The sequence below is a fragment of the Mauremys mutica genome, chromosome 9, assembly GCF_020497125.1.
Source record: "Mauremys mutica isolate MM-2020 ecotype Southern chromosome 9, ASM2049712v1, whole genome shotgun sequence".
NCBI lineage: Eukaryota > Metazoa > Chordata > Testudines > Geoemydidae > Mauremys > Mauremys mutica.
In genome coordinates, this window is record NC_059080.1 from 101,675,419 (window position 1) to 101,687,587 (window position 12,169).

The 12,169-nt window shown below is 50.2% G+C and overlaps 1 protein-coding gene across 4 annotated transcripts in view; it reads right to left on the reverse strand.

Moving 5' to 3' along the window:
• P3H2 (prolyl 3-hydroxylase 2) overlaps window positions 1–12,169 on the reverse strand; it is a 150,111-nt gene that overhangs the window by 101,870 nt on the left and 36,072 nt on the right. The window contains exon 1 of one of the 4 annotated variants that reach the window (XM_045031162.1): window positions 10,337–10,964. The exons of 1 other annotated variant lie outside the window; for it this stretch is intronic. In XM_045031162.1, the coding sequence (XP_044887097.1) occupies window positions 10,337–10,771 (435 nt within the window). In that variant the 5' untranslated portion in view covers window positions 10,772–10,964. Of the gene's footprint in view, window positions 1–9,652; window positions 9,683–9,823; window positions 9,844–10,336; window positions 10,965–12,169 lie in introns of those variants that run through there. 2 more of the 4 variants (XM_045031166.1, XM_045031165.1) reach the window with 2 other exon arrangements.

Genomic DNA, 12,169 nt, shown 5'->3' on the forward strand with positions numbered 1-12,169 from the left:
GGGTTTGGCTTCCCATCCAAGGAAGGAGAAAAGGACATTGATGATCTGGGATCAAGATACTGTTTTTGTTGATATAATTATTCAGTGGCTAATCCACGACCCTTGACGTCAGCCTCGAAAGGTCTGTTAAATGCCCAGTTACCATGGAGAGGAGGTGGTTTGGCTGGGAGGTATGGTGCGGCTAAGGAATGCTGTTTAGCTACCTACCCTTTACATGTACACACTCAGACCCCTCACCAGCATCAGCCGTCAGAGACCTAGGAATTAAAGCCGTTGCTTCATGGGCATTATTGCCTAGGATTGGTCGGAAACTAAAATAACCAAGGAACTTTGAAGGCTGTACTCCCTGCAGTCAGAACTGCTATTAAAGACCACAGGCCTTCCCCAGTGTAAACACAGAGTAACTCTGGAGACTTCAGTGGAGTCATTCCAAATTCATGTGGGTGTAACAGAAATCAGAATCAGCCCCCATCCCCTCTTAATGCCTGTGAACACCTATTCAAGTAAGTGATTTGATTGAGGAACCAGTAATGTGCAATATCAGTTTATATTAACAACCCTTTAGGATCCAGTCTAACTTCCTTTGACTTCAGTCGGAGCAGGAACAGGGCCCTGGCTAGAAAAGAAAGGATTGATTCTCTTGTCATTACCAGAGCTGTCTGTCCCATCTCACCCCCCCCCACCCCCATCATGACCCTTATCCTCCCCACAACAGGCTTCGAGGAGACAGGAGACTCCAACATCCACTTATGGGAAACTTTACTCTCCAGTTGAAACTGGCAAAAGGAGGACTAGATTCTAGAGCATTTCCGCTCCAGGCCACTGGTTCAAATCCAGCCCAGGTGCCCAATACTGCAAAGTACTTAGGCCCCTCAGCACCTCGCAGGATCACATCCAGTCATCGCCATCGGGTGGTCGTCCAGTGGCTTTTGTGAAATGAGCTGGGTAGATTTCAGCCCAACTTGTAACAGTCACGTATGTTCACGCTACAAAAAACCCAAAAAACCAATGCTGCCACTCTTGGTAGCTTTGTTGCTTAAACAAGGGTCTGATTTTGAGAGCCCAGAGCACCTGAAGTTCCCATTGACATCAATGGGGGTGCTGGGTGCTCATGAGATCTGAAAATCAGGACCCAAGTAACCTTTTTAACCTTCCAAGTTCCCTCCCAAGTCAACGTGGAGACACACGAGTGGGCCAGGATGAGAGGGAGAGGGGAGCAATTTGCCCTGCCACAGCCCGCACTGCATCTGTTCTGCAGATAGATAAAGAGCTTCAGTCTTCAGAGCTGTGTATCCAGCGCATTTCTCTAGCGCTCAGTTCGCTCTCACTCCTCAGGTTGAAAGCCAACAGCAAAATCTTGAGTGTTCATCAGTAAACCAAGAAACCCGCGTGGCTGCACCATTGGGCCTCCTAGTGGGAGTAGTTTTCGTTCAGGACATCGCCACCAAGAGCGAGCAGACGATAGGTTCCTAAGCCCATGGATTTAGGGTGGAGCTAGTCTTTATATTTATGTTTATTTCTCATACAAACCGATCAGAGTCCAATACCTTGTTACCTTGATTTAAAGGTCATTCAGTGCCTCTATACGTCCTCTACATGGGGTTTTAGCATCGCTACTCTGTCCAGAGTAGATGAACGGATGGGCTGTGTCTGGACATGGGCCGAGTTGCTTCACTTTGCTGAGCCCCTACCCTCTCCTTCTTCGGAGACTAAGGGACTGATGTGACTGACAGAACATTCCCATCTCCAGCTGTCTTCAATGGCAGCGGGATGATGCCTTCAGGGCTGAAGGCCTGGGTCGTGTTCATAGATCCATCCCACAAGGCTCAGAGCATTCCACCCCATACAGATACTGTTTATTTTTGTACTGCAATAATTTTAACTTCACTGACCACCAAGATGTTTACCCTCTGGGTGAGGACTAGGGATGCTATTTTAGACAATCTAAATTAAGAGATTTTTCCAAGAACCCAGCTCTGAAATCTCTTTATTTAGTCAATAGCAGAACAAAATCAGTCTTCAAAGATTAGAGACAAAAGCATCCCCTATTTATTATTACTATTACCGTATATTTCTGTTTCAACATTTGTCTGGGATACAGGACATGTCAGATGAAAACAAAATGAACAGTCCCCCAAAAAAGCATAGTGGGTGATACCTCTAATGAGAAATAAGTTAAATTGTTTGTGCCAGCACAGATTTTGAACCGGTGGCTTTTTCTTGTGTTATTTGCCACTAGGCATCAAGCATCCAAAGGGAATGGATTACCAAGAGAACAGCATTTTCCAGTGGTTTTGGCAAATTCATCACAGTCAGAGATGTACACTGAGAAATGCAAATACTACCATTACGAAAAAACCTGTCATACCATGAATCCAAACTTCTTTATATTCTCCAACTGTGCTATACAAAGTACATGGGGGTAACTTCCTCCACTACTGAAATTCACCCCATGAGGATGAACCCTGCAGCTGTTTATAAGACAGAGCAACACTGCAGATGATCTTAGTACCAGAAATTAAAAGTAGTGTCTTGAGTTGAAATTTCAGAGATTAGCCAAGATGAGCCAAATTCTAGCATCCGTTATACTGGTGCAAATCCAGAAGAAAACTCCACGATTTCCATCTAGTGATTCCAGCTTTACATCAGTGTGAGAGGAGAAACTGGCCCAATATAATTACACAGTTTGAAGTTTAGGTAGGCAGAAAGTAATTTTGGGAGATGGAAGGAATTTGGCACAGGGACCATAGTAAACATTCCTAGTCTTGCAACAAGTGCCAGAGGACCTTTAATGGCTGCAAGTGGTCCATTTCAGGTCTCACTCTGGTCCTAGTGACAGACGATATGGGTGATTTAAACTAGTAAAAGTGATTTGATCAAACTCTCCTGCAGGACTCCTGAATTACTCAGATTGTAAACCAGTTGGAGCAGGGACGATCAGTTTGTTTGTGTTTGTACAGCACCTAGCACACTGGGGTTCAGGCCCAGGACTGGGACTCCTTGGTACTATGATAATACAACTAAAAAATAATAATAATAATTCCCTTCCTGATCCATCTTCTGCTTTGTCGTAGGGTCTTGGTCACGTCATTTAATTGCCCATGCCTCAGTTTCCCCATCTGTATTAGTTAATGTTTGTGAAGTGTTTTAAAATCCTTGGATGAAGAGCATTATACAGTACAAGAGCAATGAAGCAGTAATATCTGTTCACAACAACATATTACTGGTAGTGGGATGCAGTAGCTAAAGGGACATTGCGAGGTCAAATTAATGTTTTTACACCTTTTTAATAAAACTTAAGATCAATACAAAGTTTTTCATGTTTTAAAAACAAAAAATATCAAAAGCAGCAGCTTTAATTTAAAAAACAAAACAAAAACAAAAAACCCACACACCCCACAAACCTTCTCCTGCTCTATTGGTGATCTAAAAACAGCCACACTGTACTAATGAAATCCTCAAAGTAATATTGGCAGAAACAAGTTATTCTGCTTAATCTGTAATCGTTATCTGGCCAAAAGAAATGCAGAAAAGTAACAGAACAAAGAGTAAACACACATTTGATTTTTAAAAAACTCTTTCCATTTTAATGATCTATGGTGTTAGAAAGAGAGGCAAGGACATTGGTTTCTGAAGAATAATATTTTTTATCCTGACAATGCTCCAATGAGCTTCCTACCCGCTAGGTCCAAATCTTTCTTGAATTACACCTGAAAAGTATTTGGTGGTTACAGGCTACAGACATAGAATTTACCCTGTGTCTTGTCATGGTGCACAAAGAGGAGAGGCTGAGTAGACAGGCAGACATGGGTTTAGCAATGGATAGTTAGAAAAAGGTAGCAGGCACTCAGGAGCTGCAAACAGAAAAGCAAATGTGGAAGGCAGCAAAGGCTATTGAGTCCATATGGCAAACAATGCAGGTGAAAGGGGGACAGGAAAAAGACTGAAGGAGGAAATGAAAACCTAGGAGAAAAGTTGGAGGGGGTAGGTTCGAAGGAGCAATTGTTTTTGATAGACCTGTCAATTTTTTCCAGGACGTTACTAGTTATTTTTGGCCCAGGATTCCTGACTTGTGGGAATCTGTGCAGGGAATGGGGAGCGCCATTCTGTTGTGCTGTTCACAGGCAGAACATCCGCAGCAAGTTCCAACAAGGTTACTAACTCAGCAGCTTGTAACCAGCCAATGCCGTCATGTCACACAATTGCCTGCTTCCCCAACCCACACGCATAGCAGAGAAAACCCCTAAAGAGGGCAAAGGCTTTGGCCTCCAGGCTACATTCAGAGACAAACAAAAATTGCCAAGGCAGCAAAAGCAGGCGGGTCATAATTCAAATCAGCGTCTAGAGGGCAAACAGCTCCAGTGATCCCCCAACCCCTTACAACCAAAGCCTAGCAAGTTTTCAGAGGACAGCAGCCCAGCATGTAAGAGACAAGTCATCCTGTCTGTAATAGAAGTAGCGAGCTCCAACACGCTGCCTCTTCTGCTGAGACGGGAGTTTGGGAACACATTACAGACCCTTCTCTTCTCCAGGGGCTGGAAAACGCAAATCATCTTTTATTCTCATTAGTTTCCCCACACCCCCGTCCCCCCATTCTCTATCCTTATCCAAACACTGGCCCACCCGGGCCGTCTCTGGGGTATTTCTGGCCCAACTGGAAACACCGGCCATCTCCTGGGGAAGCATGAGCATGGGAGGTTTCCAGCCCAGTGGCTGGAAAGAAGGTCAGAGGGCACATCTGAACTTTGGGGTGCTTGGCCAAACGTCAGCACTAGGGCCCTGATCCAAAGTCCACCCAAATCAATGAGAAGCTTTCATTCAGATGACTTCAGTCAGTTCCGGATCAGGCAGACGCTCGCTCAGGCCTGGGGCACACCGCCTTGTATCAACATTTGGGCAGGAATTTGATTGTGTTTATGGGTTATTGAAAGCCAGAATTTCCCCTCTTCCCTCTACTGCCAGAGAGTTAAAGGCTGATCTGCTAGTGGGTTATGGTCCAACAGGGTTGTATGGTATCGTCCATGAACCCAGAACCCCCCCATCATTGCAGGAGTGTTTCCCGCACATATTTAAGAAGACAGAGGCAAGGTGCTCCAGTGAATTGGCCAGGATAGCGCAAGTAGCACCGGGCACCAGAAAGCCTCAGTTTCTAAACCCAGCTCTTCCACTGACTTACTACAGGGACTTGGACAAGTGACATTGATTATTGGGCCAGATTCTGCTCTCACAAGGGGGTGACAGAGCTACCCCATTGTAACTGAGGCCCTCTGAGCACCCTTCGGCTCACACCTTCACTGGTGCAGCTCCACTGACCCAGAGGAATTACTGCAGAGCTACAGCACTGCGAGATGAACATCTGGCCCTCCGACTCAGTTTCCCCATCTGCAAGGCGGGGATAAAAGCAGTTGCCTTCCCTACTTTGCAGGGCTGGTGTGTGGATGAGTTTATACAGCACCATATTTTTTAAAGCACTGTACAAGTGCCAAGCCTTATATTTTTTATTTATTCCATGTTTTGTCATTACCACCGAAGGGTTCATTCCCCTCCCCTCTTGAGAGCTAAGCAAGCAAGTGAGAGGTCACTAGGAGTGGGACGGAGAAAGCACATTCCATACAGTTCGTTCTCTCTGAAAATGCAAATGACATCAACTCCTGCTGTCCAACCACACAAGGGAATCGATGGAAGTACCCAGCAGCCAGTGACCCACCCACTCCCGGCAGAGCAACGGGAAGGAATTGTCCAGGATACACAGTGGGATGTTTAACCTAAATCTCATTTCCTCTTCGGTTTCGAGACAAGCAACGAAAGCAAGACACGGCTTGGATCTCCAGAAGGTCTGCAACGTGTTTTGTGGCAGGTCCATTACAACCACCACCACTAAACCCTCCCCCGCAAAGGCACAAACAGAGCCACCAATGAGAGGAAATAGGGAGCTGAGAGGGAAAATGCATGTCTAATGAGCCAAGCAAGAGAGACACCTACTTGGGGAGGGGTGGGGGGAGGTGTCTCAGTCTGCCTGCCTCTCTCCCCAGCTGTCATACAAGTGCAATTAGAGAGACAAGGCAGGTGAGGGAAGATCTATCGTTGGGGAGAGACACGAGCTTTCGAGCTCTGCTTCATCTCTGTGTGGCTCGAACGCTGGTCTCTCTCTACCAACAGAAGCTGGTCCAATAACAGACATTATCTCACCCGCCTTTTGTGTCTAATACCCTGGGACCCACAGGGCTACAACTACACAGCACACATACAAGTGCAATGCGAGTTGTACTCCTAGAGCCTGAAGCCACTGGCAGCGGCAGGTGCTCAGCATGTCTGGAACTCAGGGCCCTACTTGCTAAAGGGAATGAACAGATAATGTGATTGCAAACAGTAGTTGCCAGAACACACATGAAGCCTCCCCTGCCCCCTCCCTAGAGAGGTGTGCAAGTCTCGGTAGCAGCAGAACCTGCGTGCAGAGGGGTGATTGGGGAGGAATTCAGGGAGTTCTGCACACCCAAGCCGTGTCTGTCTGCTGCACTGGGCAGGACTGGGTGTGGGTGAACAGAGCTGGGGCGAGCTGTGCTCTGTGCAGAAACCCTTTTCCCAGCCTCCCCTCCCCCAGCTTCAGGTTTTAGTGTATTGCATCCCCTGGGCAATATGCCAAACCCGTTTACTCAGACTTGGCACAGAAAGAGGATTTGGCTCTCAGTGCACGGACATCCAGGACTCGTGGTCAGTACAACTCCAGGCAAATCCAGACTTGCACAAGTGATCTAGCTCAGTCTCTGCACCGTAGGGGCCTATGCGGATACATCATTATGGAGAGAAATTCTTCCAGCTAGCAGACACCTCACTAATGGTTTTGCTAAACAAGAAAGGTGCTAAACCAAGTGGTTCACTGGCGGCTAAGGCAGAAAAACCTGAGATCAGAAGAAAGTTTTAAAAATCATTTTACGGAAACTTTCCAATTAAAATAGTTGTAGTCAAAGAAAAAAATAATCCCCAGAGGCAGGATCTGAAACCCAAACATTTATGCAGCTAATGAGAACATCCACAGTTACATTAGGTGGGGATAGACATGCCTTGAGAAGGAACAGGCTCAGATTCTTAAAGGTTTCAGGCACCAAAACTTTCAGTGATTTCAATGCGAGCTAGACCCCTAAATACCTTTGAGGATCTAGGCCATAAACTTCGGGGGCTGCAAAACATTGGCAGGGGGGCTCAGAGACTGCTGTGTAATATCTGAATCTTCTTTCTACTCATCTTTTAAAATGGAGTAGTTCTCAAGTTCCCTGTATCCCTTTAAAGGAGGAAAACTGCTGGAAGGCAGCCCGTATTTGACAAACACAGAAAAGACCCTAAAGCATGGAGTAATTTTGCTGAAAGGGACCCAGATATAACAGGTTCAATCCAGATCCTTCTGTGAAGTCTATGCAGACAGACCCCTGAACCCATGGGCAACCCCGATGACGTCACTGGATTTGCTTCTCAGGAGGAGAAAGCTTGAAACTATATTTCTCAGTTGAGCTCCACACAGGTGAAGACATCTGCCCACAGAGAGCTCATTGCAGGATCAGCATCTAAGGCACTGGCAGAAAGTTCTTCTGGCTTCAATGACACCAGAATTTAGACCAAATTATAACCCTGTTTCTCTGGTGGTATTTCTTTCTAGGGCTGCACATTATGCACACTGGGTTTCTTAACTTCCTGTCAATCCTTTCCTTGGCATTTCCAGCCCCGTGGTTTGCAAAAACCTCAAACTAAGACATTACAGAACAGGAAGCAAAGCACAAAATGCAGCTAGGATTTTCAGCGGGTTCTTAATCACAGGGACTGATGATGGTCACCCACGTTCTGTCACTGTGTAGTTAATACATTACAAACATTTATGCTTTCTAGTACTGATGTTTGCTTTCAGAGCAGGGGGAGGAGGAAGGATAGCTCAGTGGTTTGAGTATTGGCCTGCTAAACCCAGGGTTGTGAGTTGAGGGGGCCATTTAGGGATCTGGGGCAAAAAAATCTGTCTGAAGACTAGAATCCTGTGGCACCTTATAGACTAACAGACATGGTGCCACAGGATTCTTTGCTGCTTTTACAGATCCAGACTAACACAGCTACCCCTCTGATACATGTCTGAAGATTGGTCCCACTTTGAGCAGGTGGTTGGACTAGATGACCTCCTGAGGTCCCTTCCAACCCTGATATTATTATTCTCTATTATTCTCTATTTGGCTTTGGTGGATTGCCACAGAATCACCACCACCAAGCCATGCTCTACATTTTAAAGGGCAGATCTCCACTTAATACCTGGCTTTAGCAACTACAACCTTGTGTCAATTAAATAAGGAAAAGGTCCAGAGGGAACATCCCAGCAATGTTTTAAATTTTCAGCTTGGCATAGAATAAATTCCCAGAGTCTCTATACTGTTAGTCATAAAAAGTCAACTTACTGCAGGTACCCAGTGGTTCAGCAAATACATCAGCCTTGAATTAAAAGAGAGCCAACCCCAGCTGTCAAGGAGATTTTCTGCCCACGGGAAGTTCATTAAAGACAACGCAGTCTTCTTCATGAAGAGTCAACAGTGATGATTTAGGAACAATTGTCAGGACAAGGGACAGATAAGCAGGATTTCAGAGGCTACAAAAACCCTGATTCTACTGTATCCTGCAAAGTATTTCATGTCACGAAAGAGAGGCAGATGCAATACAATAATAGAAATCATATATCCTCTTGCTACATGCACAGGGAGAGAGAAAAGAGGTTTCTCTGAAGTGACAGGGGTTTAAGGTACTAAAATGAAGAAACCTCTTGTACCATAACTTCACAGTTGCTAGGTTTTCCCATCAAGTCATTTTCAATCCTAACCCTGTCCCCTTTAAACTTTCATTAGGAGGAAAGACCATGCATGCTTTAATGATGTACCGAGTTTGAGAGTCCTCAGCCAAAGAGCAGGAGAAGGAACGCAACAGTCATAAACAATAGCAATTCAGGACACAAACTAATGTCTTAGCATAGATAATCGCCCAGGACCAGCTTATCAGTCCATCCCTTCGGATACCATGGGTTTCAATTTTCCTTAGACTTTAGGGGGCCAGACAAACACTTGGGCTTCACAGTGGCCCATCTCTCCCCTAAATCATTTATTATTTTTGCTTCATTGTACGTAGTGTTACCAATCAGATGGATAGAAACCGTGAAGACAGGTGAATGGCTGGGTGGGGAGACAGAAGAAGGGATGGACTGGCTAGTTCCTCACTTGGGTTCACACCTGCTGAAGTGGATTCCAGAGGGCACCCTGAGCCAGATGAATGGATGGGTGGGAGGGATGCCTCAGTCTCACCTGATGTACGCCCACCACAGGTAGATGCAGGGCTCCAGGTGCCAGATTTTAAAGGTGTTTAGACACCCTAAAGATGTAGCTAGGCACCTAGTAGGATTTTCAGCAGCGCCTAGGAACCAAACTCAGACCGATTTCATAAACGCGTATGCCTTTAAAGATCTGGCCCCAGGTGCTGGGGGAGTAGGTGGAAGGGATGAGGAGGACAGACAGGGATGAAGGGAATTAACAGAAAGGCAGGTGAATAGATGGAGAGGCTGGCTGGCATCTGTCACCTAGATGTATATCTGCTGCAAGTAGGTGGATATGGGGGAAAAGTGGATGGAGGCTCTCACCTGGATGTAGGCCCGCTGCAGGTAGTTGTAGGGCACCTAGTGCTGGAAGGGATGGATAGCTGGGTGGATGCGGGTTTGGGAGGTATTGAAAGAAGCAAGAGCTGGATGCGGGGCCGGGGGGGGGGGGGTGACAGGAAGCTGGGGGTGGATAGATGGGGGCCCGGCTCTCACCTGGATGTAGGCCCGCTGCAGGTAGTTGTAGGGCACCCGGCGCTGGAAGGGATGGATAGTGGGTGGGTGCGGGTTTGGGGGAGATCTGGGGGGTATGGCAGGAAGCCGGGGGTGGATAGATGGGGGGCCGGGGGGTGGCAGGAAGCAGGGGGTGGATAGATGGGGAGCCGGGGGTTGGCAGGAAGCAGGGGGTGGATAGATGGGGGCCTGGCTCTCACCTGGATGTAGGCCCGCTGCAGGTAGTTGTAGGGCACCCGGCGCTGGAAGGGATGGATAGCTGGGTGGGTGCGGGTTTGGGGGGGGTGGCAGGAAGCAGGGGGTGGATAGATCATGGGGGGCCGGTGAGGGATGGCAGGAAGCAGGGGGTGGATAGATGGGGGCTGGGGGGTGGCAGGAAGCAGGGGATGGATAGATGGGGGCCGGTGAGGGGTGGCAGGAAGCAGGGGGTGGATAGATGGGGGCCGGGGGGTGGCAGGAAGCAGGGGGTGGAGACATGGGGGGCCCGGCTCTCACCTGGATGTAGGCCCGCTGCAGGTAGTTGTAGGGCACCCGGCGCTGGAAATCGGCCCGCACGTCCTCGCTGGCGCGGTGCCGCGAGGCGGCCCCCAGGCGGCGCCCCAGGCACTGGCGCAGGCAGCGCGCCCGGCGCAGCACGGAGCCGAAGAAGGGCAGGTCCCCGCCGGCGCCCGGCCCGAGCCGCCGCAGGGGCTCCCGGCAGCCCAGCCCGCAGCGCAGCCGCGCCTCCCGCAGCTGCCGGTGGCTGCTCAGCGCCCGCTCCAGCCAGCGCACGGCGCCCGCGTAGTCGCCGCCGTCACAAGCCTCCACGCCACGGGCGAAGAGCGCGTCGAAGGGCGGCAGGGGCTGGGGCTCCGCCGGGCTCCCCGCAGCCTGGCCCAGCAGCGGCAGCAGCAGAGCCCCCCAGAGCCGGCTCCGCCAGCCGGGGGCCATCCGCGCTGCGGGCGGGGCAGAGGCAGCGAGTCCCCGGGGCAGAGGGCGGCGGGCACCGGGTGCAAGCGGCTCTCCCTAGGCTGCAGCCGCGGGGCTGGGCTCCGGCTCCATGTGCTGCTCGGGGACCTCCCCGGCTCGCCGCCTGCTGCTCCCGGGCGTGAAACTCCACCCCGGGCTCCGCCGCCAGCCGGCTACTCTTAAAGGGACCCGGCGCGGGGCACTCGCTCCTCCCGCTCCGCAGCGGGGCGGGCCGGGCACTGCCGCGGGCTCTGCCGCTCCGCCCTGGGACTCGGAGCCGCCCGGGCTGGGCACTGGGCAGGGTCACGCGGAGTGCAGCCCCCCACCCCCAGCCCCTGCCATGCCGGAGGCAATGGGGAGCCTGCTGCTCCCCCCGCTGCCACAACCCCCAGCCGGATCCAGCCTCCTACACCAGATCATGATCCGGCTGCAGCTGAACAAGGACGAATCCGCCCCCCCCCGCTCCCCCGACGCCACCCCCACCCGTTTGTGACTCTTCATTTACTTCACTGGTCCTGCGGCCAGTTGGCCTTGGGGGAGAGTCGGCTACGGGTGGGGTGACCAGAGAGCAAGTGTGAGAAATCGGGACAGGGGATGGGGGGTAAAAGGAGCCTATATAAGAAAAAGACCCCGAATTGGGACTGTTCCTATACAACCGGGACATTTGGTCACCCTAGGTAGGGGCCAGGAGCCATCACACTATTCTGTGTGTTTGGTTCTAGGGCATGACGGAGAACAGGAAGGTGTAAAGCTGAAGGCAGCCAGGCAGCTGCTACCAGATGGGAAGTGGTGCTAGGGTGACCAGCTGTCCCGCTTTTATAGGGGCAGTCTTGAGATTCGGGGCTTGGTCTCATAGAGGTGCCTCCTCCCCCAGCCCCGTCCCCATTTTTCACACTTAGATTCTGGTCACCCTAAGTGGTGCACAGACGTCATTCCAGCCCCGCTCACCATTGAGCTGCCTCCAGGAGAGAGGAGATGTTCAGCCGCACCTAGCGCCCCCACTGAGGGTCAGAGCCCCAGTGGGTTCTGTGCAAACAAGTAACAAAGACCCTCCCTGCCCCAGCGAGCTCACAGGCTGCAGGAGTGGAGAAAACTGATGACTGGGGCGTGTGTGGGGGGAGAGGGACTAGCCATAAATCCCCAAAGTCCCCTCAGTTTGTTGCAGAAGTGCCCCTCTGCAACCTGTGCCCCCTGGTGCAAAGAAACGGGGGTAGCTCTGATGCCTTTAAGGCATTGGGCCCTGGGCAAGACAGGTAAGATCAGGCTGAGCCAGGACAGGCAGGGGATAGAAGATAACGAATACGTGCTGTGGGAAGGAAGCCCAGTTTGTGTGCAGATTTCTAGCTACATGCCCCACTCTAGCAGGCCTGGGAGGGGCAG